Source organism: Bos javanicus, chromosome 7, assembly GCF_032452875.1.
Source record: "Bos javanicus breed banteng chromosome 7, ARS-OSU_banteng_1.0, whole genome shotgun sequence".
Lineage (NCBI taxonomy): Eukaryota > Metazoa > Chordata > Mammalia > Artiodactyla > Bovidae > Bos > Bos javanicus.
The window spans coordinates 43610594-43637452 of NC_083874.1; the positions used below are offsets into that span (position 1 = coordinate 43610594).

The 26859-nt window shown below is 58.7% G+C and overlaps 1 protein-coding gene across 1 annotated transcript; it reads left to right on the forward strand.

The window, feature by feature from the left end:
* The first annotated feature begins 3725 nt into the window (after window positions 1-3725).
* On the forward strand, window positions 3726-22811 carry ONECUT3 (one cut homeobox 3). The gene is made up of 2 exons (XM_061423442.1): window positions 3726-4911; window positions 22436-22811. The coding sequence occupies exons 1-2, from the start codon at window positions 3726-3728 to the stop codon at window positions 22726-22728; spliced, it is 1479 nt and encodes a 492-aa protein (XP_061279426.1). The 3' UTR covers window positions 22729-22811.
* Window positions 22812-26859: the final 4048 nt, after the last annotated feature.

Sequence of the window (26859 nt, forward strand, 5' to 3'; positions counted from 1 at the left end):
CCCCGGCCGGAGGGGAACAGTCTTGCACCCTTCCCGCACCCCCCAATCTAAATAAAATCCTCCGACCCGGCCCGAACGAAGACGCAGAGTCGGGAGGAGCACGCGGGCCCAGTCAGGTGTGCACAGCCAGAATTTGGGGGGCGTCTGCGGGTTTGGGGGTCCGTACCGGGGGCTGACAAGGGTCTCAGGCTTAGGAGGGACTGGAGAGAGATGTGGATCGCCACTATTTATTTAAACCTCGCTCTAATAAAATGGAAGAATGCACAGCGGTTGGTGAGTTTCATTTCCATGGGGGACAAATCCAATCACAGAATCAGCCACCAACAGTGGAGGGGCCTAGGGGAAGCTCAGAAAGGGAAAACTTTTGCATATAATACCCACCCACCCACCCACATATTTTTAGCTGCCATCAGGAGCTAAATCGACAAGGAATTCAGCCTGTGCAAGAAGACAGGAGATGGACGGTTCTGATTCCAGCTGTGGTAGAGATGGGCAGGAACCCTGGCGTTGGAACCCCGGAAGAAGGCTGGGTTCCCCCGGAGTGGGGAGGAGATCTGAGCCTCAGCTAACCCTCCCAGCCACTGGATGGACCCCACAAGCCCTCAGGTCAGCCAGATGTGAGGTTTGCTTCTCAGCTTCTCCCGGGCTGTGAACAGAGAAGGTGGACATTGATCAAGGCAGCCCAGCATGGGTTGGGACACCTCCAGGTGCAGACCTGGGTTCCAGGGGTCAAACTCCAATTTTCTTGGAGGGGATACTGAGGCCAGAGAACCCTCTGCCACTTGGCCAAGGTCTGGGCAGGGTCTAGGATCAGGGGTCGCCCTGCCCCCATCTGGCCCACCCTCCCCCAACCCGCAATTTGCCTAATGACTGAAGATCGATCAGGGCCCCAGCCACCGGCCGGTCTGCGGCCAGTTCAATTCTATTTTACTAATTACTAAAAGGCTGCTGGTGGGGGAAGCCCATTCTGGGGTTCCAGGGGGCTCCCCACTCTCTCTCTCTGGAGGGTGGCAAATTTTTGCTCAGTCTCCCAGGGGGAACATAGTCTCTGCAGGTGCGGAATCCCCACCTCTGGGGGTGTCGGAGTGTCCAGGCTGACTGGGGGGCTCCATGTACCTGGGGGACGAGGCTGGTCCCCCCATCAGGAAGCCCCGGCCCAGAGGAGACATTTAGGGTGTCTGGAGGCAGTGGAGGGGAGGGGGTCCCTTCATCTTAAAGCAGCTGGTCTACCTCTTTCAAAATGGATACTTTCCCTGTTAGAACAGCCACACAAGCTTGTTATGAAATTGAAAATGATAATCAAGCTGGAGGAAATATACGAAGATGGAGGTAAAAGGCTGCATGCTCCCGATCCCCACGGAGCACCCCTTAGTTGACTTTGGGGGTAATTCCTCCATCTCTGCTTTCCCACCCATAAAGACCCCACCCCCACAGTGGGTCCCCCCACCCCGGCCTGATTTGAGCTTGCTGGGCCTGGGATGCAATCATTTTATGAAGGCTGATTGATTTTTAGATCCTACGATTATTTTTAATTATCTGTGATTGTTGGCAAGTGAGACAGTGGGGGTGGGGTGGCTGGAGCAGGGCAGAGCCAGAACCCACCTCCCAGACTTGGAATCTGCGTGGGGAGGGGTTAGTCAGTTGCTCGGACCTGTCCCTCTCTGCCGCCTCTGTTTTCCTACCTGGAAGATGGGTGTCCCTGAAATTTTATGTAAATCCTGAATTGAAAATTCAGTGGACCAGGACCTGGGGGCAGTGTTGGCACTTGGACAAAACCCCGAACAGCCACAGCCACCACTCTCTACCTTGGACCTGCTGTGGATGCTGAACAGAGGCACAACTTCCCCTCGGGGCTCGATGAAGCAAGAGTATGTGCCTGGTAAACAGTAAGTGGCTACTAAATGCTAAGTCCTAAGCACAAGGCACTGGGAGGCAGTGTTTTTTTTAGTGCCCTGTTCCACCCCAGGACATAGCTCAGGCCATTCTACTGTCTGATCCCCACACCCCGCTGTGCAAGCTGGGGGTCAGATCATCTTGGTCCTTCAACCTCCTTGCACTGCTGCACTGGGAGACAGCCTACCCCCTCCCCACTATGGTGGACAGCAAAGATGTGCCCAGGCTCTCAGTGGGGGCAGGTAGGAAGGCACCCTCCCCTCCCCTCCCCCCACCCCAGTCAGGGAAAGGGAAACTGAGACACAGGAGCCACCGCACAGACACCAAGTCCAGTGGCAGTTCCCAGAATCAAACCTCCAATCCTGCTGAAGGTGGTGAGACAGCGACATGCCCAATGGTTTGCATGGAGGGGGAGCTCCCTGACAGGGCCTTCGCAGCCCTCCACCCATGGTTTAGAGCCCTGACCCTCCCTGCTGAGGTGGGGGGTCCTGGGGGACTCCATCACAGACCTTACTAGCCCTACCCTCCTCCTCCGGCTTTGGGAAAAGGCAATGGTTATCCTCTGGGCAGGAATAAGGGGTAGGGCTGGTTTTGGGAATCCCTCCTCACCCCACACCCTGCTCTTCAGTTGGGGGCACATTTTGGGGTCTGACTTGGCCACTCTGGACTCCCCTTCCTGACTTGTATCTCATTCCCACAAAGGGATCACAGTGGGGGAGGGGGTCTCTGAGTGTGGAAGGCTCCCTCATTTATCCCAGTTCCAGGGGTCCCTGGGCCTCACCCGTCTCCAGGTGGGGAGGAAAAGGAGCACCTTCCCTCCTCTCACCGCAAAGAGAAACCCCAGGGAGAGGGTGGAGTCTGACCAGGGGCTTCCTGGGAAGCAAAGAGGATGTGTATCAGGCCTGCCTGATCTGGAGGGGGACAGAGGTTCTTTCAGAGTCACCCCTAAGCTGCTCTCACGCTGGAGATGGAGGCAATTAGAAGGACTTGGAAATAGGAGGAGCTTTTAGCATCCCTGAGGCCGGGTGCTCCATTGTACAGCTGGGGAAACTGAGGGCCCAGTGCCTACACATGGGAGCAGATCCAGACACTTGGAGACATAGGCTGGGAATCAGCCTGAGGACCTTCCGTTCAGCACCCTCCTCCCAGAGAGAACTTTGGGGGCACGATGTGACTCCCGACCTATGCTAGGAGAGAGGGAGGTTTGGGAGCAGAGAGCCCACCTCCTAGGGATCTGCGTGAGAAGGGGGCAACACCTGGATCACAGGCCCCCACTGAGTCACACTCCGGTGCACTCCCTAAAGATGGACTCACAGGTGCCAGGGAGGAAAGTAACCTTCACGACCCTTGGAAGAGACAGAGAATCTGAGCCCCAGAGACTAAGTCACCAGCCCCGCCTCGGTGAAGTCTGTCCTCGACCTCCGTCCATTGTCCCCGAGTACCACTGATCCCCAGGGGGCATGGTGGAGGCAGTGGCAGGGTGTCTGGCAGAAGCCCGGAGTCTAGCCCACTCCGGCCAGCGTGGCGCTCCAGGGGGCCAGGGCGGGCGGAGAGCTAGTCGGCGGGAGGCGGCGGCTAGGGGAGCCGGTGGGCGGGGGCGCTGACGTCAGACCCGGGCCCGGGCGCCAGCGGCCGCTCCCCCGCCACATCCTGGTGGCCGCGCTCGCAGCCGGGCCGGGCCGTACGCCGCGCAGCCGGGCAGCCTCGCGCGCAGCCACCGGGGAGCGGGCGGGGGCCATGCGGCGGCCTTGAGCGCGCCGGGCCGGCGCCGAAGAGCGCGCGCGGCGGGCGGGCGGCCGAGCCGGCGAGGAGTCCGCGCGCGGCGGCCGAGAATGGAGCTGAGCCTGGAGAGCCTGGGGGGCCTGCACGGCGTGGCCCACGCGCAGGCGGGCGAGCTGCTAAGCCCGAGCCACGCGCGCTCGGCAGCGGCGCAGCACCGCGGCCTGGTGGCGCCCGGGCGCCCCGGCCTAGTGGCCGGCATGGCGAGCCTGCTGGACGGCGGCGGCGGCGGCGGCGGCGGGGGCGCCGGGGGCGCGAGCGGCTCGAGCGGCGCGGGTGGCGGCGCTGACTTCCGCGGGGAGCTGGCCGGCCCCCTGCACCCGGCCATGGGCATGGCCTGCGAGGCGCCGGGCCTGGGCGGCACCTACACGACGCTCACGCCGCTGCAGCACCTGCCCCCGCTCGCAGCCGTGGCGGACAAGTTCCACCAGCATGCGGCGGCCGCGGCCGTAGCCGGGGCACACGGCGGCCACCCTCATTCGCACCCGCACCCGGCCCCCGCGCCGCCCCCGCCGCCCCCGCCGCAGCGCCTGGCGGCCAGCGTGAGCGGCAGCTTCACCCTCATGCGCGACGAGCGCGCGGCGCTCGCCTCCGTGGGCCACCTCTACGGGCCCTACGGCAAGGAGCTGCCCGCCATGGGGTCGCCGCTGTCGCCGCTGCCCAATGCGCTGCCGCCCGCGCTGCACGGCGCCCCGCAGCCCCCGCCGCCGCCGCCACCCCCGCCGCTGGCCGCCTACGGCGCACCGGGCCACCTGGCCGGGGACAAGCTGCTGCCGCCCGCCGCCTTCGAGCCGCACGCCGCGCTGCTGGGTCGCGCGGAGGACGCGCTGGCCCGCGGGCTGTCCGGAGGCGGCGGCAGCGGCGGCGGCGCGGGTGGCGGGAGCACCGCGGGGCTGCTGGCGCCGCTGGGCGGGCTGGCGGCGGCTGGAGCGCACGGGTCTCACGCGGGCGGCGGCGGCCCGGCCGCGGGCGGCGGTGGCCCCGGGGCGGGCGCGGCGGCGGAGGAGATCAACACCAAGGAGGTGGCGCAGCGCATCACGGCGGAGCTGAAGCGCTACAGCATCCCGCAGGCCATCTTCGCGCAGCGCATCCTGTGCCGCTCGCAGGGCACGCTCTCCGACCTGCTGCGCAACCCCAAGCCCTGGAGCAAGCTCAAATCGGGCCGTGAGACCTTCCGCAGGATGTGGAAGTGGCTGCAGGAGCCCGAGTTCCAGCGCATGTCGGCGCTGCGCCTGGCAGGTAGGAGCTCAGCGCGCACCGCCCGACCCTAGGGGTCCTGCTCCGGGGGGCTCCCTAGCACCAGGCAGTGCGTCGGCGGAGAGTCCCGGCCCCCTCCCCATTTGGCCTGGCACTCCGCCGCCCGCTAGGGACCCCCTTGCAGGAGGTGAGAGCGCGATCTTCGCCCCTGCCCGTCTGTACCGTCACCAAAAGGAGGGAAAGGACTGTGCCGCCTTCCCTCCCCTACGGGAGTCTACACTCGCGCTCAGTCCCTCCAGGAACTGGGAGTAGGATCCCTGGGTCCCTTCAGACTGCTGGAGGATCCGCAAGTTGCCAGCAGGGTCGCTCATTGTGTGTGATGTGTGTGTGTGTGTGTGTGTGTGTGTGGCGGGGTTGGGGGGTGTGATCCAGACGTGCCGCCGCTCTCAGCTCGGAGTGCCACCCCCCTCCCCCCGAACGGCCCCTCACTGCTCCTCCCGCTCCGGGGGCAGAGTGTAGGGAGCCGGGGCGCCTCCGCAGCCCATCGATAGCCCCCTCCCCCCTCCGGCCGCTGGCAAAGGTCACTCGAGAACGGGCGGGGGAGGGGCGGCCCGGGGGACCCGCGGCCCGGAGGCCTTCACACCCCAGCCGGCCGGCCGCCCTCCCCGCGCGGTTGCTCCTGGCTCGAGTGCGCGCACCGAACCCGCCTCTCTTTTCCATTTTGTGTTTCTCTCATTTCTACTCTCTCTGTCGGGGCAAACTGGTATCTATTTCTTTGCTTGATCCACATTTTCCTCCCTGTCTTATTCTTCCTCGTCCTCTCTGTCCTGCTCCCTCTCTACCTCTCTCTGCTTCCTCATCTTACTCCCACTGATGCTCATTGACCCTCTTCTCCCTCCCAGCTGACAACAGCAGGGTCCACACCTGCCCCCAGCCAGCCGCCGCCCAGGACCCCTTCTGCTGAGTAGGGGGAGTGCAGGAGAGCCCCCATTCTCGCAGTGGTGGCCTGGCTTGGGTGGGGAGGGTCTTTTCCTGGCCATTCTGGGGAGGGGCTGCAGCCACCCCAGCCATGGGGACAATAGCAGCCCCAGGCACCTGATCGATCGCTTCTGAGCACAGGGGCGAGAGGGGCTGGATGGAGCGGGCTAGGGCTCAACCAGCCGCCCCTGGAGCGGGGAGGATGGGAGGGATTTGGCTGTGTCTGCAGCCTTCTGCTGTGAAGACTGGGTTGCCAGTGGGGGATGGAGAGGGGTCCGTGTTATTTGCTCCCCTCCCCCAGGCCACCTGGACAACCTGGGGCCCCTGCACCTACACGTGTGCCTCAGTTTCCCCTCTGCAGAACAGGGTGATTGAGCCTCCGATAGGCTTCCTTCATCCTCCACATTGGGGAATAAATCCTCCTTTCATGTGGCAGGTGACCAAGTGCGTGGGAAGGTTGCCATGAAATGTTAGAAATGGCATCAGGAACCTGGACGGTCTTGTTTGAGGACAGGATCCACTCTGTCCTGCCCCACGCCCCTCGTGACACATGCAGTGGCACAGGTGTGTTCACAGGAGACACTCAAGCACACCAATGCACAGTCATGGCCTGCTGTGTGTGCGTGATGCAGGTGACATTAGGGAGCAGGCCAAAGGCAGAGTTCTGACACCACAGATACTAAGAGGCCCTTGTCGAATGGGGTCACTGGTGAGGTCTGACTTACCGCCATTCTGGCCACCTTTGGCCTCCTCCCCAGGGCATGTATTTCGGGGACATTGTGTCTGACACATGTGTACCCAAAGGACACACACCAGTTTCCTTTTTTTTTTTTTAATTCCACTGTCACATCATGTAAGAAACAGAACCCATTTGTGGCATTCGAATGGCACATTTCGGGGCCATCCAAGAGGTTGATGAGGGCGTCTTAGAATAGCAGACTTCAGGGGAGAAATCCCCGTGGGGGTGCTGCTGTGGGAGAGCAGCGCCAACCGGCAGGGGAGGGCGGGCGGCCCGCGCTTGCATCCCGGCCGGGCCTCCCTGACTTCTGTGGCGGTAGAGAGCCTCCTCGCCTCTTTGAGCCTCGGTTTCCCCATTTGGACTGGGACTCAGAATAGCGACCGTCTGGGGGCCCCTAGGGGAAATGCAGGGCCTGAGGGCAGGGCCTGGCATATGCTCAGGTCCAGGGGACACTAAACCGCGACACCTGGCCTGTTTCCGTTGCTTCCCCAGGCCCCTGCCCACTCTGTGATCTTGCCGCCCGCCTGGTCCGCGCACCGGGCCCTGGGCACCTGCTGCACCTTGGGCGCGCTCAGGACCGCGTCCAGAGAGCGGGGCTGGGCTTAGAATGTTAGAGGTGGCTGGGCCGTGGGGTAATTAGGAGCCGACCGGCTGAGAGGCCTTTAGTTCCGGTCGCTGCGCAAATGAAAAGCGGTTAAGTGGCGGCAAATCGCAGCGGTTAGGGGGAGGTGGCCTGGCTCATCTCTCCCCCACGCGCCGCCCCGCACGCGCAGCCTGAGGCGCCTCCAGGCCGCCGACCCGCACAGTCCGACCCCGGCAGGCCGCACTCACCGCCCTTCCTCCTCCCCAGTCCCCATCCTGAGCCCAGCGAAAGCCGCCCGCCATCCCCGGACCGGCCGGCAGCTCCGCGCCCCGGTCCCGCCTCCGCGCGCTTGCGGGCCTCTGTCTCCGGCCTCGCTTCTTGGCCCAGCTGCTGTGGGCGTCCCGTTGGGGTGGCCTCCCCACCGCCCTGGACCAGGAGGCGGTAAGGACGAAGAAAGACACACGCAGAGACAGGCAGAAAGACACAGAGATAGGTAGGGAGAGACAGTGGCAAAAACAAAGTGAGAAAGACAAAAAGAGACAAAGAGGCAGAAAAGGAGACTGGAAACGGGAGGTGACGGCTCCCAACGGCAGCTCCTCAGCTGGGGTCACTCGTCTGGAACCTGACGGCTCCCAGCTCCTCCACCTCTCTCCTTCCTCAGGAATGAGGGACTGTTTAAGCCAGTTCAGATAATGAACCCACTTTACAGACCACCGAGCCAGGGCTGAAAGGGACGCACTTGCGGAAGCTGCACAAGCAGGGGGACGTGGAGCCGGCAGTCCTCTGGGGTTGAGGACTTAAGGGGGATTTCTTTCTTTTGAAGCACCCAAGAAATCTGGCCAGGTAGACCTCAGGGTTCCCCACTCCGTTGCTCCCAGACCTGTCTGTTCTTTGCGACTCAGTTTATCCATCTGTAAAATGTGTGCACTGGGGTAGACAGGCTCTGGGTCTGAATTCTGAGATTCTGGGGACGGCCCATCCTGCAAGGCCCCAACCCCACTGTCCTGGTGGGGTCTCACCCTGCTCCACCCTCAGGGTCCTTAGAGCCCCGCAGCTTCCCAGCCGCCACCTCTTCGAAGCCCTCCCTTGGAAGACCCCGTCTCAAACGGTAATTACGGAAGAGGGGCTGGGGGAGGGGCTGATGGACTTCTCTGCGGGGGCGGGGTGGTCGATGAATTCGAATTACCGGCTCTAATTCATCACCGCCGCCTGGTCGATAACTTCGCCCGTCTTCAAATATTGTTTAAATTGCAACTCCGGAGGAAAAGTATTTTTTGTAACTGATCAGAGAATATATATAAAATATCAGATGGTGGCGATTGAAGGAAGGGTCCTCTCCTCCTGGCTCACTAGTGAGCCCTGAACCTAGAATCCCTGAAGGATGAGGGAGACCGCTGGTGGGGGAAACTGAGGCAGGGAGGGAGCCATTTCTGGAGCTGAAGCTGGTGGGCACAGTGAGGGCAGTGACCAGCGGCTGGGAGTCCGGGGGGGACGGTGGTGGAAGGGGAAAAGACACATCAACTGCCCCTCCCCCCAGACTAGGACAGGCCTGTCCCCCACCCATTCTGTATCCAACATCAGGTGTTGAAAAGCTGGCGGGCAGGTGGGGTGGGGGCTTTCCTAGGCTGAAGAGACTCAACTGAGAGGTCTACTCTGGTAGGACTACTACCCAAACCCCATAAATGATCTGCCCACCCCACCCCCCAAAGGCCAATGTACCTTCTGTAAAACTTAACCTTGAACCAACCACAAGGGCCCATACCTCTTACAGATCCTTTAGGAAAGACATCCTAGCTGAGAACTTGGATAACTGGCCTCACCTGGGTTCTATCACTAACTCATCCTGGGCAAGGGTCTGAGTCTCAGTTTCTTCATCAGAGAAATGGACAGAATCAAGTGCCACCTCCGAGGTGTTTGTTGAGGTTTTTCTTATCAACTCATTCCCCACCAGAACCCCTAAGGACACATTCACAGAACCTGCACCCTGAGGCCACATTGCTTACTCACTCTCACCTGCTCACACCACACCTCCTAGTCTGTAGGGAAGACCCGGGTCACCACCGGCAGTCTGTGCTTCGTGGAACCCACAGAGAGTGGGCAGGGGAGCTGGAAGGGGGTCTGGGACCCAGAGGGGACACTGCAGACCCCGCCCCGAGAAACAGGGAGTAGGGGGAGACTGTCTGGGGCTGTGGGTACCAGAGCCTTGTGGGTCTGGGTACAATGCCAGGGGCCCCCACAGAACACAAGCCCCCTTATAGAACACAAGCCCCAAGTGGGGTGGTGCCAGCTCCCTGCCCAGGTTCCGTGATTCTGGCTGTCAGATGTGGAGGGGGCTGTCTGGGGTGCTCAGAGCCCTCCCCCTCCCCTAGGAATGAGGGACTGTTAAGCCAGTTCAGATAATGAGCCCACTTTACAGACCACCAAGCCAGGGCTGAAAGGGACGCTCTTGCCGAAGCTGCACAAGCGGGGAGATGTGGAGCTGGCAGTAAGTGGGGCTTGAGTGGCTCAGGCTCCTATCCCACTCAGGGCCCAGCAGAGACAAAGGCTGGGAGGAGAGCTCAGTGGACTGAGGCCAGGACTAAGAGGAAGCCTCTCCAGGTTACATCCAGGTCCAGCTTACAAACACTTGGGTGACGCTTGGGCCAGGAGGGAAGGCCTGCACTTTCCTCCTGACACAGAGTTGGACAGACTCCTGTGCCCATGGGAGCCCCGCCAGGGACCACCAGAGACCCTCGAGGGGGTGGGGGGGGGGTAGAGGGGGAGTGGAGGTCGAGTCCCAGTGTCCTCCTGCTGAACACAGAGCCACCTGCTTCTGCTTCTCCTGGCTGCCAGCCCTCAGGGGGAATTTGGGTCACTGAATGTCCAGCCTCCCTGGACCCCAGGTCGGAGAACTTCCTGCCTGAGAGACTGGATGGTCACCCCCACGTCACAGAGAAGCACACAGAGGTCCTGGAGCTGGGCTTTGGCTTCTTTATTCCGAGTCTCCTTAGCTGAAAATCCTATGCTATGCTATGCTAAGTTGCTTCAGTCGTGCCCGACTCTGTGCGACCCCATAGAAGGCAGCCCACCAGGCTCCGCCGTCGCTGGGATTCTCCAGGCAAGAATACTGGAGTGGGCCGCCATTTCCCTTTCCAATGTATGAAAGAGAAAAGTGAAAGTGAAGTCGTTCAGTCGTGTCCGACTCTTAGCGACCCCATGGACTGCAGCCTACCAGGCTCCTCCGTCCATGGGATTTTCCAGGCAAGAGTACTGGAGTGGGGTGCCATTGCCTTCGGGCTCACCAAGACAGGGCCATTTTCCCTAGCCTCCTCCGACACCCCGACGCCCCCTATCAATCATCACCACTCTAGTCGGAGCAACCCACCTCTGGCCGCCTCCTTCTCCACGCTGGTCTCCAGGCTCCACCCCCTTCCCTGGAGTCCTCTCCGCAGCTGGAGGGGGCTCACCATTCCTCTTCTTAATACCATGCCTGGTCGCTCTCCAGATCCCAGAAGTGGAGGCAACTTTCTATTCTGCCTCAGTGCGGGTGGAAACACCAAGGACAAAAGGCTGGGAGGCGGGAAACCAAAACTGCTGTAAGGATGGAGGCCGGCCCCTATGGCTGGAGTCTTTGTGTGTAGCAGCGAGCTCGGCTTAACCAGGGCAGCTTAGGCTGGTTTGAATCAAGTTTTTAATTAAATATGGCCCTTGATCAATAAGGAAGGCTGTGCTCCTAGGGGAGGAGAAAAGCTGGTCTGGAGCCAGGACCAGCCTGGGAGACCCATCTGACCTTGGGGTGTCCTGGGGCACCTGCGGCCTCAGTTTCCCCTCGGCCAAATAGGTGTAGATATGAGTGGGGCCGGTATGCGGATGGGGCCAGGATGTGGGTGGGGTCAAGATGAGGTTGGGGCAGGGTCCCTCCTGCCTCCTGTCTTGCTTTATGGACTGATGTGGGAGTGGGCGAGGGGCTTAGACCTAAAGAGTCACACGCACCAAGCCACAGATTGGCAGAAGGAAACGGACCAGTAGGGCGTCCATGACTGGCGTGGGCCGCCGGAGAGAAAGGACGGAAGTGTAGACGTGCCCGGGACGCAGTGTAGAGGCGCATGGGGAACTTAAGCAGAGATGCAAAGGAACGGGGATGTGAGGGTAGGTCCTCACGGGACACAAGTAGGCGCCCACACTAGGACAAGAGAGCGCAGTCTCCGGCTCAAGTCGGGTCTGGCGATCGGAGGCAGCACCGGGCGCTGGGGGTGTGGGGAAGAACCCCCTTCTCTCTCCCGAAACCGCTGCGAGCGGCCAGGAATTATTCATGGCACCCAGCTGGGCCGCTTGACCACTTCTGCACACCCGCTTCCAGGCAGTTGCTGTCCGACCCTACTCCCTAGTGCTGGGGGGTTGGGAGAAGGTCGCGCCGGCGAGCGGTGGCGGGGTGGGCAATTGGGGGCCTGGTACGGATACAGCAGGGTTCATGCTTCTCTACGAAACCGAGCGTGCCCTGGGGAGGAAGTCAGTGCCTTGGTTCCCACTGCCCCAGGCCGCCGCCGCCCCGCAGTGCCGGCCAAGCCGCCGCGGGCAAAACCCCGGCCTCCGCGTTCCGCCGTTCTGTCCGCGGCGGACGTGGCATCTCCCAAACCTGAAAGGATCTAGCGTGCACCTGCCTTCCACAGCTCGGCGGGAGGTGGACGCGCGCGGCCCAGTGTAAGGAGACTGGAACACTGGCACTTCACACCCGCGGCGTCCCAGCAGGGTCACCGGCGGCGCTCGCATCCCACCACTCGGGGGGAAATCACATCTCACCCAGGGGTAGCCGTGTCTGGGTTCCCCTCCCTCCCGGCCGCAGAGCGGCGTCGGACTTGGCGCGCTCGGCTGTGCGCTCGCTCGGAACGTCGGGTCGCTGCGCCTGGAATGCAAACGGTTCAGCGCCGGGGGACACGGGGCGCTCCCAGAGAGGGAGGCACGGGCCGGCGGCAGCTCGGGTCCGTGACCGTGGACAAGGCGTGTCCCCTGAGCACTTCCGTTTCCCCAAATGGAGACTAGAATCCGCAGCCGGCTGGAGCACAAAGCGGATAAAGAAAAAAGCTCCAGTGCGTTGGGGAACCTCGACAAAGACCCTGCTCGCTCCCTCTGCCTGCCTTCTGCTTCCCCAGCCTGTTCTTTTAAAAAACATTGTATTTTTTTTTTTTTCAAACAGCGGACACATTCGCCAAGTCCTCCTTTCTATAAATCCCAGTTTCTATTTCTCCTTCTAAAGAGAGGTGACACTTAATCCAGCACCCCTAATGCACGTTCTTTTCTTTTCCTCTTTTAAAAAAATGCCACCAAAAGACCACCCACCCCCACGCCCCCCGCAGTTCTCCTGTGCTTTTGCTTCCTGACACGGAACATCCACATCAGGAAAGACAGCGCCTCGGAGGCCCTTTTGCCAGCTGCGTAATATTCTCTTTGGCCGTTCCCTCCTTTCTTCAACCACCTCCCCGCCCGGTGGACACCTGGGCGGTTTCAGATGGTTTGCGGTCAGCCCCAGGCAGCAGCGCGCACGTGCACCGCCACCATTTCGCTTGTGACTTTACTTGTGGCTGAGTTTGCCAATCACTGAGATGCTGGCTTCCCCTACCCCTCCCTTTTCTGCGCTTCCCCCCACCCCTCCCTTTTGTGCGCTGGCCTCTCTACGCTTTTTCTTATCACCGGTTCCTTTCCTGTCATCTTTTTCAAATCCATTTCCAACTGCTGGCCGCTGTGACTGTTAACAGTTTTTTTTTGTTTTTTTTTTAAATAAAAGCTCTGTGTGCGCACTGATGCGGTTTGCCGCCCCCCCCCCCCCCCGCCAACCCCTCCCCTCCACAGTGCCTGAATGGGGAGGGGGTTCGAGGCATGAGAGTTGCCCCTGGACACCCCCAGCGTCCCCCATCACAGACACTGAAACCACCAGATGGAGCCCCCCTCCCCCACACACACCAGGGGTAGCCCAGAGTCCAGTGGAAATGCTCATTTCTCTGATAAGTCTTTGAAAGGCTCAGAACTAATTTGAAAATGCGGCCATTAAAATCCCATCAGGGGAAGGAGAAGGGGGAGGGATCGAGGGAGGGATGGAGGGAGGCTGGGCGACAGCCAAGGTGGTTCAGATGCTGGGAGATGGGAGGTGTAGACCTGGCGGGCAGGGGAGGAGAGGACGCAAGGAGCGGGTGTGGAGATCAGGGAGGCAGCAGAGGCAGAGGGGGCTCCTGAGGCTTCCAGAGGGTCCTCCGTTTCCCTGGAGATGACTCCGCCCCCCGCATCCATGAGAACCTCTTACTGGGGCCCGCAGGGATGCAGGGTATGGATAAAGAGGATGGAGGTATGAATGTGCTCAGCTCCCCTCCTAGTGGCTCACTGTGTGACCTTGGGCAAGTCACTCACTGTCTCTGGCCAGAGGAGGCCAGCGGGGAATGCTCAAGGCAGACAGCCCAGTGGGGACAAGCCATCAGGTGGGTGTATCAATGTGCCCCACATCTGGGGCTGGGCAGCTGGTGGCCGGGGTGAGATGTGTCGCCAAGGAAACCAGTCATCATCCCAGCCGGGGACCTGGCTCCGTATTGAATTGTCTGCTCCAAGAAGCTGAGCTGAGCTCAGAAGGTGGCTGGAAGGAGGGGACAGCGAATCCAGCTTCTGCTCCCATACCCAAACCTGTACCCAGGTGGATGGACACTGTGGGGTACAGGCTTATGAGGTCAGGGGGGCAGGGGGCCGACAAGAGCAACTCTTTGGGGACCTTGAACACAGCACAGAGTGCCACACAGAAGGACTGAGACAACACTCCTAGGTCGCTGATTTTGGGGGCCACCGTCTGGCTGTTGTTGTCTCCTGTCAAACCCAGCCTTTCTTGGGGGGTGTCACCCTTCTAGTGCGACCCTGGCTCCTGCCTCGTCTCCCTGGGCTTCACTATGCCTCTCCCCCGTTGTCCCCAGATGTCAAGCTCGGCCTCCTATTTTACCCTCCATGCCCAGATCTGTTCCGACCCAGGCAGCCTCAGGTCTTCCCCTACAAATAGCCCACCCACACCCGCCTTCACCCCCGCTGCACATCGGGGCAGCCATGGGTCTCCCTGTATCTCTGATTGTTTGGCTAGCGTGCCATCACATCAGATCGCGTCAGGCAGGGGCTGCATCCATCTTACTCACTGCTTTCCCCAGCAAAACTATCCAAACAGCACACACAGTAGGCGCTTGATAAGTGTGTGGAGAAAGAGCTAGTGAAGGGAGGAGTGATGGCTGCAGGCCCACCCTGGCCTGCATTTGGACTGCTGTACGGTGGGACCCCCACTTCCATGGACGGATGGGGACATCAGGACCAGGGTTGTAAACCACAGAGTGTATGCGAAGGGCCACTTGGCCCCTGGAGCCTGCTGACCAGGAAGGACAGGGTGGTGGTGGGGGGTGGGGGCAGCTAGCAGTCCCAGGACAAGAGCAGACAAGAACTGCCCTAGGTCTGGGTGGCCCATCCTGCATTCTGTACACTCAGACCCCATGGGCTCAGGGCCACCCATACTGGCTGTCACACCCAGAAGTCACATTATGCCCTTGACTCTTCACACAGCACCCTCCATCTGATGTCCATGCTGTGTCCACTACACCCTCCAGGCCAGCTGCAAGCCAAGGTCACGCTGAGGTCTGGCTGGGTGTTCCTGTACTGCCCACTGACCAGCCTCATCCTCTGAGCCTTCCCGCACTGTCCCTCCCATCCACCTGTCACACTCACGGCTCTGCCTACCATCATAGGTCACTTGCTGTCACTCACACTTGTGGTCTGCTCTGCATGGACACCCTCCCAGTGCAGCAAAGTGCACTGCACACACCACCTCCCTCTCACACCTCTGTCCACCTGGCCGGGCCCTGTGTGTCCTCACACAGGCACATCCAACAGACAGGGACAGACAGCCCATGTGGTCAGCTGGCTGGGCTAGGGATGGCCCTGGACAGGCATAGCGGGGCCACTCATTCTCCAGGTCACCCTGGTGGACCACAGCAGGCCTCAGGAGGAGGAAATAGAAGGAGGAGGGAGAGGATGAGGGATGAAGATGCTGAGGAACCTGAAGGGGAGGGGGAGACTGGCGGGAGAAGGGGAAGGAAGGGAGGAGAGAAGGAGAGGGGTTGTCTGGGGAGAAGGAGGGGGAAGGCAGCAGCGGTGGGTCAGACGGAAGCTAACAGGTGCAACCCCAGCTCCACCCAGTGGGGGCCTGGTTCTCCCCATCCACTGAGGGGGTGACTGAATCCAGGGCCCCAGCTTCTCCCTGGCAGACTGCAGACAGGGTGCTCCTGGGGTCCCACTGCCTTACCTGGCCCTCCAGGGCAGTGGCCACCAGGTCTCCCTGTGCAGGGTCTTCCAGTATGGGCTATTCCCCCACCACCCACAGTGGGGAGGGGCGTCAGTCAGCGGACAGACACAGTCGGCCCACAGCCTCCTGTGGATCCACTCTGTGCTGGACATCAGAGGGCTCCCAGGGGAGGGAAGTGGGGCTCTGCTGAGGGTAAGGAGAAGACTTTCCTGGGGCAAGGGCCACTGAGTCTGGGCCTTGAGGGATGTGTAGGAGTTCTTTGGCTGAGGCCGCCCTGCTCCGAACCTTGGCCTCTCCATCCCTTCCCTCTCCAGGAAGATTCCTGGGAAGGTGCTGAGGCTTGAGGCATGTCCTGAGGCGGGGAGGCACTTCACAGCTGCACTGCAAGTGGGGGCTGGAACCTAGCCCCTGCCCTGCAGCCCCAGATGGGCGCTGAGAGCCTCAGCTCAGTGCCATCACCCTATTCAGGACTTTTCTGGCTAAACCCGTTCGCAGAGCCTGGCAAGGCAGGGCTCATGACTAAGACCATTTTCCATGTGAGGAAACAGGCTCAGAGGCAGGCACCAGGCAGTAACCCACGTGGTGGCTGGTCTGACTGCCCCCTTGGCTCCTGGAGGTGAGCAACTTCCTAGAACGGCAGGAGGCAGGAGGGACAGAGGTGCTGTGGGAGTAAGCCTCAGAGGGTCTGAAATGAAAGGGAACTTGAGGGTGACCCCCACTCACCTCCCTTTGCCATTGCCGCAGGGATGCGGCCCAGCCTGGCTGACCCTGCTTCCCGGAGCCCCGCCCTGTGCTGGGGCAGGAGACCACTGCCTCCTGCCGGTCACAACGGGAAACTCGGGCCGGACTGATAGAAAAGCCCACCCTTAGCCCTTGAGGGTTGGAGAAGGAAATGGCAACCCACTCCAGTGTTCTTGCCTGGAGAATCCCAGGGACGGGGGAGCCTCGTGGGTTGCCATCTATGGGGTCGCACAGAATCGGACACTACTGAAGTGACTTAGCAGCAGCAGCAGCCCTTGAGGGGTGCCCTCACATCAAATCAGATCAGTCGCTCAGTCGTGTCCGACTCTTTGCGACCCCATAGGAGCAGGCTAATTTGGAAAGGGGCCTCTTTTGTATCCCCTTGGATCTCCTCCGGGACTCCCAGGAGCCAGCCCCAGACCCTCCTCATCCCTAATTCCAAAATGACTGACAGCAATTAGATGGAGACCCTGGATGCTCTAAGATCATGGAATCTGGCTCCGAGTATCAGATTCTCCGTCCCTGAGGTCATGGAGGGCGGACAGGAGAGAAAGTTGGAGCCAGAACCTTCATTCCCTGAGAGAATGGTAAATACTGTCAGGGGAAAAGGAAGAAAAAAGCTGAGCAGGGAGAGAGTTTGAAGAATTAAATTGGAGAGGGGGTTCAGGATGGACCTCACAGATGAGATCAGAGCTTTGAGTGAAGACTAGAAGGAGACGAGGGAGCTATGAAGAAACGTGGGGAAGAGCGATGCAGGCAGAGGTGGCAGCTATTTGCAAAGGCCTGAGTTTGGTCTGTGCCCGGGGTGAAACCAGTGTGGCTGCGAAGCTGTGAGCTGAGTCGGGGCAGCAGGAGGACATAAGAACAGAGAGACAGTGGGGGTAAGGGGCTGAATGAGATGAGGAGGGGGTGGATAGCTGACGGCACACTGAAAAATGTTTGAAGGAGGCAGAGGGTCCCAGTTTTGCAGTTGAGACTGAAGCAGGCCTTGTAAAGGAACTGACTCCCAGGGTCCCTGAGAGACAACCCCCCCAAAATCCCACAAGCCAGCCCAGCTGGCTCCTCCTGTGCTGTCATGGCAACCATGGTTAGTGGTGTGGGCCCCTCCCTGTCCCCCCACCACAAGCTGGGAAGCCCTGGTAAGGGGACTGGGCTATGTACTCCCTGTACTAGTCACATACAAGGTGAGCCCTATGATGGGGTTTGATGGTACAAGTGAGGGTATTGGAGGAGACAGTTTTGGAGGGGATAAAATGGATGGTGTTAAGAGTGCAGGTGAAGGAAATGATGAGAGCAGAGGTGGTGTTGATGGGGTGATGAGGTAGACTGTGGATGGAGGTGGTGCTGGCATAGGTGGTGGTGATGGTGGAGGAGGAGGTGATGCTGGTAGAGGTGGTGAAGGTGGAAGTAATGGAGGCGATGCTGGTAGGTGGACACCATGGTGGTGGAGAGGAGGGCAGAAGAGGCAGCGGAGGTGGAAGCGATGCAGGTGGAGGAGATGGTGATGGTGGAGGTGACAGAAGCAGAGGTGATGGAGGGCAGATAAGCGACCCTGATGGGGGAGGAAGAAATGGAGGTGGACGAGCCGCAGGGGGAGCAGGGGACGGTGGAGGGGATGCTGGAGGAGGCTTCCTAGGCACACCACAGTGGTGGTCCCCAGGGGAGATCATTGCGGGAGAGGTGGGCCTAGAACTGGCAGGGCAGTGTCTGGGGGCCGTGGGTGGGGAGACCCCAGGCTGCTCCCAGCGGCCCCTCTTCCCCAGGCTACTTCCTGGTCAGTCCTCTCACAGCCTCTGTTTTCACTTCTGTGAAAGGGGCCCATTCCCTGTCCTCTCCTCCTCCTGGGGCTGCCTCCAGGGACAGCAGCGATTTGGGGGCTGGACTAGGGTGATCCTGAGGGCTGGAAGGGATACTGGTGGGCGGAGGAAGCCGCTCTGGGCCGCCTCCCCTACCGCACTGACACCCCCGCGGGGCCAGGGGCCTCCAGGCCGGCGCCGCTGGGGGCTGTGGGGGATGAAGCGGTGACAAAAGCTGCTCGCGGTAAACAGCTCCGACTGGAGCCCAGATCGATCCGGGCTGTGAGGAGCTGTAATTAGATTGAACGCCCGGGAAGCGGGGGGAGAGCGGAGCCTCTTTTTGCTGTGATCGACAAAACGCGAAGTTTTTTCACGACTCTGCTGTGGCTGGCCCCTCCCCCAGCCTCCGCCTCTGAAGCCCCCACACGGCTCTGGATTGGACAAGAAGGAGGTGGGTGAGGAAGAGGCGACCCACATCTTACCTCCCTTCCATCTGCCAGTCAACCCTGGCTCCTGTCCTGTCCCTGCCAGGACTTGCTGGGTGACTTTGGGCAAGTGGCCTACCTTCTCTGAGTAGGAAAGAATCTCCTTGCCTTATGGAATTATCTCAAGGATGAAAAAAAAACAGCACATGGAAGGCCCTGGACGTGTAAAGCTCTTGCAGGCTTTCTGAAATGTTTGTATCTCTGCCCTTCCTATAAATGCATGTTGAGTTTGTGAGAACAATTCTAAGTGAGTGAATGAAAGCATGAGTGAATGAATGAATTGGAGGTCACAACAGGTGGCAAGAATGTAAAGGCCTGGGCTGAGTTTTGACTCTTCCCTGATGTTGCTGCCCGAGATCCAGCTTTTCCTTAAAAGAATGGGGATGTGGCCTCCTCTTGTGAGCTTCACAAGCTGGCCAGTTCCAAGGAGATGAGAGGTCAAGGTGGTTCCTGGTGCTTCCTTTCCACGTTTCTTTCTTTTAAAATTAATACTTATTTTTAATTGCTTTACAATGTTGCATTGGTTTCTGCCATACAGCAACACGAATCAGCCATAGGTATGCATATGTCCCCTCCCTCCTGAACCTCTCTCTCCCATCAAAGTTTCTTTATGCAGATAAAACATGAATAAATGTTCCCTCTCCCCACTTTGTATACAAAATGCTGTCTGGTACATGGTTCATCTCCTAGGTTTTACCTCATACAGTACTAGGATTTCTGTCTCCTTTCTTGTACAGCTGTTTGTTCTTCCAGGAATTTATGGTTGCCTATCACAAACTCTCCCACATCCTCCAACAAAACGCAAAACTAACACCTGTTAGGACATCTCCCCTTTCTACTTCTGTTGGTGCACCGGCTCTGATCTTGGGCTGACCTCTTGTCCCTGGTGCCTTTGTCCTGCTGTCTTTCAGGGTCTCCCTTCTTCATATGGGATACCTCTTTTCTTCTAGATTGAATCACATTTCCTGAATCCCACATCTTCCTTTTTTGATTTACTTCCTCATGTTGATGAAACATGCCCTCTAATAGCTTTCTGAGAAAAGGGTGCACAAAAGTCAACTTTTGGAGACCTTGAATGTCTGGCTATATCTTTAGTCTGCCTTCATGCTTGAGTTTGGCTGGGCACACAATTCTAGCTGAATATAGATTTTGCTCAGAATTTTGAAGGCATTGTTCCACTGGCTCATAGCTTTTGAGAAGCCTAAAGCCACTCTGATTCTTGGTTCTCCAAATGGCATGTGGCTTTCCTCTCTGGGAGCATTTATCTTCTTTTCACCCTGGGTCCCTGACATTTCACAAGGGTGAGCCTCAGGGAGTCTTTTTTAATTTATTGAGCTGAGCATTTCATAAGCTGTTTTAAACTGAATTCTCATGTCCTCCAACTGCTTCTCAGGTGGTGCAGTGGTAAAGAATCTGCCTGCCAATGCAGGAGACACAAGAGATGTGGAGAATCCCATGGACAGAGGAGCCTGGTGGCCTACAGTCCATGGGGTCATAACGAGTTGGACATGACTGAGCACACACACACACACACACACACACACATATTATTCTAATCATATTGATATAATTTGTTTGGGCTTCCCTTCCTCTAGTTTTGGATGGCCTCTTGCTCAGATGACAAACCTGCACATTCATCCTCAAACTTTGTTATCATCTTTCCCTCATTTTTCATCTCTGCATCCACTTGTATTTCCAGGGATATTTGCTTTATGTTCCAATTCTTCTTCTTTTTTTTTTTTTTTTTAACTTTTTGGCCATGCCACATGGCTTGTGGAATCTTAGTTCCCCAACCAGGGAATGAACCCCAGGCCCTTGGTGGTGAAAGCAGAGTCCTAACCACTGGACTGCCAGGAAAGTTCCTATGTCCCAATTCTTACATTGACTTTATTCCTGCTATAATATACTTAAATTCTAAGAGCATTGTCTGCCCCTTTCATGGTCCTTTCTATTGAACAGCATCCGGTTCTTGTTTCATGGATACAGTATTCTTCTCTTACCCCTCCCAGAATCTGACTTCTAATTGCACCTATCTTATCTGTTTCTTCTGAGAGCATCAGCCCCCAGTCCTCCTCCCATTTTTCTCACTTTCTCTCTCTCTCCTTCATTAGAGGCTTTTTTCTGAAAAGTCTAGTAACCTCTGCCTGCCAGTCTTATTTAATTATGAAACCTGAAACAGCCAATTAGAAGCACTGTGTGTTCCAGGTCAGAAGAAGCCAGAAAAGGAAGTGGTGCATCAGTTCAAATGGAGGGGGGGACTTGGGGGCGAGAGGGGGAGCTGTCATCACTGAGAAATGAGCCACAGCACAGGGGACATTCATTTATTTTTTACGGACGTGTGTGGACATTGATCTGGCATGTCATCTGGTTCAGACTGTTCCGGAACCAAAAAAAACCAGCTTGGTATGTGGTCCCAGCAGGCTACCAGGGCTGGCAGTGGAGATCTGCTAGTACAGCCTGTGCCACCAGCCACTCTGGGGGTGACAGAGTCGCTGGGGCAAGTGGTTTGTGGGAAGGCAGGATGGGGCGGGTGTCCACCACCCACTGTCCCTGACTGGTGTGTGGACAAGGAATTGAAACCCTGATGGAGTTTTCGCTGATGTCGCCAGTCCCCAGGTGGAGGTAGCCAGCTTTGGCTGGTGAAGATCATGTTGTCCATCCACTGGCCCCACAGCATTGAGGGGAGGGGCCCGCTTTGGAGCTGGTGCAGGGGGGAGCACGACCATAGGCTCCACCCTAGCTCCACCACTCTGAGATGCTGCCCCTTCTCCTTTGCAAGCTTCCACCCACCACAGGGGGCTTCCCAAGTGGCTCAGTGGTAAAGAATCTGCCTGCAATGCAGGAGATACAGGCAAACATGAGTTCGATCCCTGGGTTGGGAAGATTCCCCTGGAGAAGGAAATGGGAACCCACTCCAGTATTCTTGTCTGGAGAATCCCATGGACAGAGGAACCTGGAGGGCTACAGTCCATAGTGTTGAGAAGAGTTGGACATGACTGAAGTGACTTAGCACACAAGCACTGACCATAGGGCGGCCTCCTATGCCTTCCGTGTCATCTGGGCCAGGTGGTTCTGGCAGAGGGAGGGTTGGTCTTGCAATTCCCCACCTCCAGAAGTTCCCTGGGGAACCTGAGGGGTGCCAAGCCTTGGTCTCAGCCTGCTGGTGGAGGGAGGCCAGAGTAGGGGCTCAGAGATCAGAATCAGACCAAGTGGATGACCATGTTAGCTGGATTCTGGATCCCTAAGCTGATCAGGCCTCAGGTCAACAGGGAAGGAGACATGGATTGTCACCTGTCTTCCGAGAACCTAGTTGCCCCATCATTCCAGGGGGATGTTCCTGGGGTTTGTGAGCCCACCCCCCCACAAAGAGGTATTAATTAACCAATTCTTTCACTCAGGTCTACACTGAGCCAAATAACTCACATGTAGGGTTTCCGGGTCATTTCCCCCAACATCCCCGAGGTGTGGGCTGCAGGAGGGAGGGCAGAAAGCCACCAACATTAGTTGTACTCTTGAGGTCAGGATTCTTGGGGGGTGAGGGGTAGTTTGGGGACATGAGGCTAGGAGGGGCTCAGAATGCAGAAAGGGTGTGGGAGGGCGTGACGACCCGTGCCTGTGGAAGTGTGCTCACACTATGTCCCCTTCTTTGTCTCCCCTACCCGCCCCCATCTGCCTCCTTTGTCTCTGTTCCCCGCCCACGACTGTCTGCCCCCCTCTCCTTCCATTACTGGTGGTCTCTATCGACCTACCGCCTTCTCGCTGCCTCCTGCTCTTTGTGTCTCCTTGTCTTTTTGGCCCTGTCCCCGTGTCGTCTCTCCATCTCTCGCGTTTCCCGCATTTCTGTTTCCTGATGTCTCGATGCTCCGGGACACGTGGCCTGTCTTCTCCCGTCCGGCCGCGCGGTGGCGCCGCGTCCCTCTCGCCCGCCGGCCCGCCCGCGCTCGCCCGCAGCCTGCAAGCGCAAGGAGCAGGAGCAGCAGAAAGAGCGCGCGCTGCAGCCCAAAAAGCAGCGCCTGGTGTTCACCGACCTGCAGCGGCGCACGCTCATCGCCATCTTCAAGGAGAACAAGCGGCCGTCTAAGGAGATGCAGGTCACCATCTCGCAGCAGCTCGGCCTGGAGCTCAACACTGTCAGCAATTTCTTCATGAACGCGCGGCGCCGCTGCATGAACCGCTGGGCCGAGGAGCCCGGAGCTGCCCCCGGGGGCCCCGCCGGCGCTGCCGCCACCTTCTCCAAGGCCTGAGGCGCCCCGACTGCGCGCCCTCCCAGCCTCCATGGCCGGGCGCTGCCCCCCGAACCCACATTCCGCCCCACCCCCGACTCCCACCCTGCCGGCCCGGAGACCTGCCCCAGGGCGCACCTGGAGGGGCTGCCGACCGGGCCCCCACACCCAGGGAAGGGACGCAGCACACCCCCAGCCCAAGTGCACAAAAAGGGTCCCCCCTCCCTCCGTCCCCATCCCCTTCAGGCCAAAGGAAGCCCTCCACCCCCCGAGAGGGAAAGGGGTGACAGAAAGGAGCGCCCCGGCTCCCTTTCAATTCAGGAAGCCCAGGGGGCCTCGAGGAAAACCAGGGCTCACGTGTCGTCCCGAAAGCGGGTCAAGAAGCACATACTAGAAACAGAAACCGGGTAATTTCAAAAAGGAATTTAAAGAATAGCCACTCCTTCGCCAGCTCCCGCCCGCAGGAGGGAGGCAGGAAGGCTTCGTCTCCAGCGGTGCCCCACGGACCCTCCCCCAGAACTCAGCTCTTCCGAAGTCGCCAAAGCCCACGTGGAGCTGGATGCTCACGCCGCCCCCTCCCCCCACCAAGACCACCCCCGATCCGCTGGCAGAACTGCCCCCACAGCCAAGAACCCAGCCGCCCCTCCCGACGGCCAGGGCTCCTTGTGCCAAGAATTGCCTGCCTTAACGTCTGGGGAGGGGCCTGCCTGCAGCGGCTACCGGTGAGCTCCCATCCCCACCCAGTCCCGGACCGGAAGGGACGGCAGCTCAAACAAGCGGGTAATTCCAGAGGCCTCTGTCCCAGCATCCCTCTGTCCGGGATGCACTTTACCGCTACGCACCTTGATGAATGATGCGGGGAGAGACAAACCCCAGACAGCGGAAGAAAACACCCAGATTCCACAGAGAAGCGGGCCCCGGGAAGGCAGGGGAGCACCTGAGCTCCTGAGCGCTGGGGTCGCGGCGCCACCCTCGGCTCGGAATCCTCTGGACTTGCCCCACCTGCCAGCGCTTCGGGCTGCGGCGCTGAGCCTGCATGGGCGCACCTGTGCTCCTGCCTTTTCTCCAAAGAGAGAAAGAAGAGGATGAACAAGGTGGAATCTGCTTGCTCTGATTTTTGCCAAAAGAAAAAAAAAAAAAAAAGACAAAGGGGAAGGAAGGGTCAGAAATGAAGATAAGCACGCCCCCTCCCCACTCCCCCCTCCTCCAGGTGACCTCCAGGATTGGCCGGCAGCTGGATCCCAAGAGCCTGCTCCCCGCCAGCCGGGGGTTCAAGAGCTGGAGGCTAGAAGGAGCCTCTTCCCGCACCCAAACCCGGCTGACCCCGCCGCCTCCCAGGGAGGTGGCCACCCCCTCCCACCTTTGAGAATGCAAGAGACACTTCTAGTGAAATGCCCCTCCCCCTCCCCAGGTAAATGCTACCTCACTCAAATGCTCATGTCTGTGATTGGAAAAATCACGCCTGATACCAAAGATTCCCCCCACCCCCCCACCCCCCGAGGACTTGTGCTGGATGCTAAGATTCCCTCACCCAGGTAGCAGGTGTGAGCGAGGGTCTGCTTCGGGACCCCGCTCTCCAGGTGCGCCCCCCACACCCCCGTCCCCCACCAGAGAGAGCAGAGAGAGATAGAGAGACAAAGAGAGAGAGAGAAGAGAATGAGAGAGAGAGAGGGAGGGAGAGAGGGAGAGGGAGAGGGTGGCGAGGTCGATGAGTGCCTTTTTCTTGAACCAAAGACGTGTGTGATGTTCTCTCGTCCTTATCGACTCGCTGTTCTCCCCGCTTTTCAAGCAAGCAACCGGATCTGAGTGATGCTTCTAGAACCTTTGGGTGTTGGGGCAGAGTCCTGAGAGTCCCCGTTTCCCGCTCGGCAACTAACTCCTCCCTTCAGACACACACATACACACTCTTGTGCACACGCCACTCACTGAGCTGGGCGCTGGGGTCTGAGTGGGCTCGGCTCCTCCCTCCACCCACTAGGGGTACCTGGACCCCACTGGCCAGAGCAGCTGCTAGCAGGGTTCACCGCTTCTCTGCAGGTTAACTCACTTGCTGGTCCTGCATTCAAGGCCCAAAGGTCAGAGAGGCCAGGGCCTGGGTCTGTCCCCTGCTGGACACTTAGGAATTGACCTGGGACCCTTCTGGGGATCAATCCCTTAAGCTTCACTGACGCTGGTCACAGATACGTCCCTCTCAAACACCTTATGACATGTGCACACTTGCGCTTTGGCACACACATCATTTCCCTCCTGAACCCCCGCCCCCCAACCTGGCCAGGCCCCCTCCCCCAGTCCCCCCTCCGCTCGACCCAATTACCCAGCCGGTTGTCACACACCAAAGACCATTCTCCACCCAGGGAATGACACTTCCAGCACAGCTCCTTCGAGCCTTTTGACAATTTTCTCTGAAATACCTCAAGATATTTAATGTATAGTTTATGTGATTAAAAAAAAAATCCTTAGCTAGTTTTTGGAATACGTGACTTGAAGCTTTATACCGTTAAATTATAATTTTGCAGACGATGGTATGTCGTTTCTTTGGTGAGTTCCGTGGGAGACGCGGTGAATGTCAGGGGCGGTCAGAGGCGAAGGGCCGAGGGAGCGTGAGCGAGAGAGTCCAGGAGAGCGCGAGGAAGGACCGGCGGCGTTTACAGATTTCTTATTTCAATGAGTCCTTTAGGAAAGAGAGAGAGAGAGAGCGGGGTACCTTTCTGTTCTCTGGCGTGTTCTGTTTCTTGTTTTTTGGAGTCATGTCTTATTAGACTATTTATTATTCTATGTGTTCTGTGTTCAAATGTAATTTAAGGAAGAAAAGTGAAAAAAAGACGCAATGGAATTTGATTTGATGCATGACTAATGTACTTTTTCTTGAAGATGATGTACTGGGCGGAAGGGTGGGGGGGTGGGCGGGGCCACGCGGGGGCGGAGCCCCAGGATTCCGCGTCGCATCTTGTGTTTCATGCCCCAAGGGGCGCTCGCTGTTCGGTGCTCCATGGCGCTGCTCTATGTTACTTTCTCCCTTTCCAAGGATCTGTGTCCAGCCGGCGGCGCATGGACGTGCCTCAGGTGGAGAAGGCAGGCGACAGGCACTCAACCTGCACGCCCACGTCTCCACCTCCTGGCGCCGAGTCCCTCCGGATTCTGGTCCTGGGGCGCCAGTGGGCATCACTGCCACCTTGGGTCCCCCACTTCCCTGCCCCTGGGGCCGGTAAGGTTTCACATTAGCATGAATTCCCAAGTGTCTTGTTCAGAGGAGTCAGACAATCAGCCAATTTGAGTCATGTCGCCCAGGGTGGTTGGGGGGCGGTGGTGTGCCCCAACTTCCCCAGAGCCAAAGGACCCTCCTGAAGCAACCCCCACCCCCCAGGCAGGCACCTGCCCTGCACGGACTCCACCCAGACACCCCAGCCTCCTAGGGCCTGTCCGGGCATGACTTCACCTTTCTGTCTGGCATGGGAGGTGGGTGGTGCACTCCTGTGGAGCTCCCCTTCCAGCCCACAATAGGACCCTAGAAAACAGACGGTACCCCCAGAAATCACGGAAAGGGGCTCTGGGGCAGTCTCCTGGCCTGGGACTCCACTTCTGACTCCAGGCCCCATGCTCCCACCAGGGGAGAGCCTAGTTTCTAGGACAGGCCCCAGATAAGGTGGGTGGGGTAGCCAAAGGGGGTCCCTCACACCCTGAAAGTCAGAAGATCTGAGTTTGGAGGGCTGGGCCTGAGGGTGCAGATTCAACCCACCTGAAATGAGGATGGGGGTGGGTGGAGTGTGTTCTAGGGCCCCTGCACAGGCTGGAATTGGGGCCACTCATGTTTTTTGCCCAAAGCAGTTACAGTCACACCAACCTATCAGTTCCTGGGCTCCTCCTGAGGCCCCAGCAGAACCCTCCCCCAAATGGCTGGTCTTTGGTGGGGGGATTCTCTCTGCCAAGGGTGAGGGAGGGTCAAGAGGCCACGTGGCCCTGAGTGTGTAATCACGACTGGACACTAGGGCAGCTTTCGGGGGACACACAATTTGGGTCATCCAAATAAAGACCCCTCCACCTCACCCTCAGGTGACAGACTTAAAAGTTAAAAAAAAGAAAAAAAATCCTCATCGTTGTGAACCATTGCTGTGCTGGATTTGTTGTTTTGTTTTTCTCCAATAAATTATTTTC

Bases quoted from the DNA above. Each gene is read 5' to 3' on its own strand.
- ONECUT3 (XM_061423442.1), top strand. From the start codon at position 3,726: ATGGAGCTGAGCCTGGAGAGCCTGGGGGGCCTGCACGGCGTGGCCCAC. The intron at 4,912-22,435 runs GTAGGAGCTCAG...GCTCGCCCGCAG, and splicing joins GTCGGCGCTGCGCCTGGCAG to CCTGCAAGCGCAAGGAGCAG.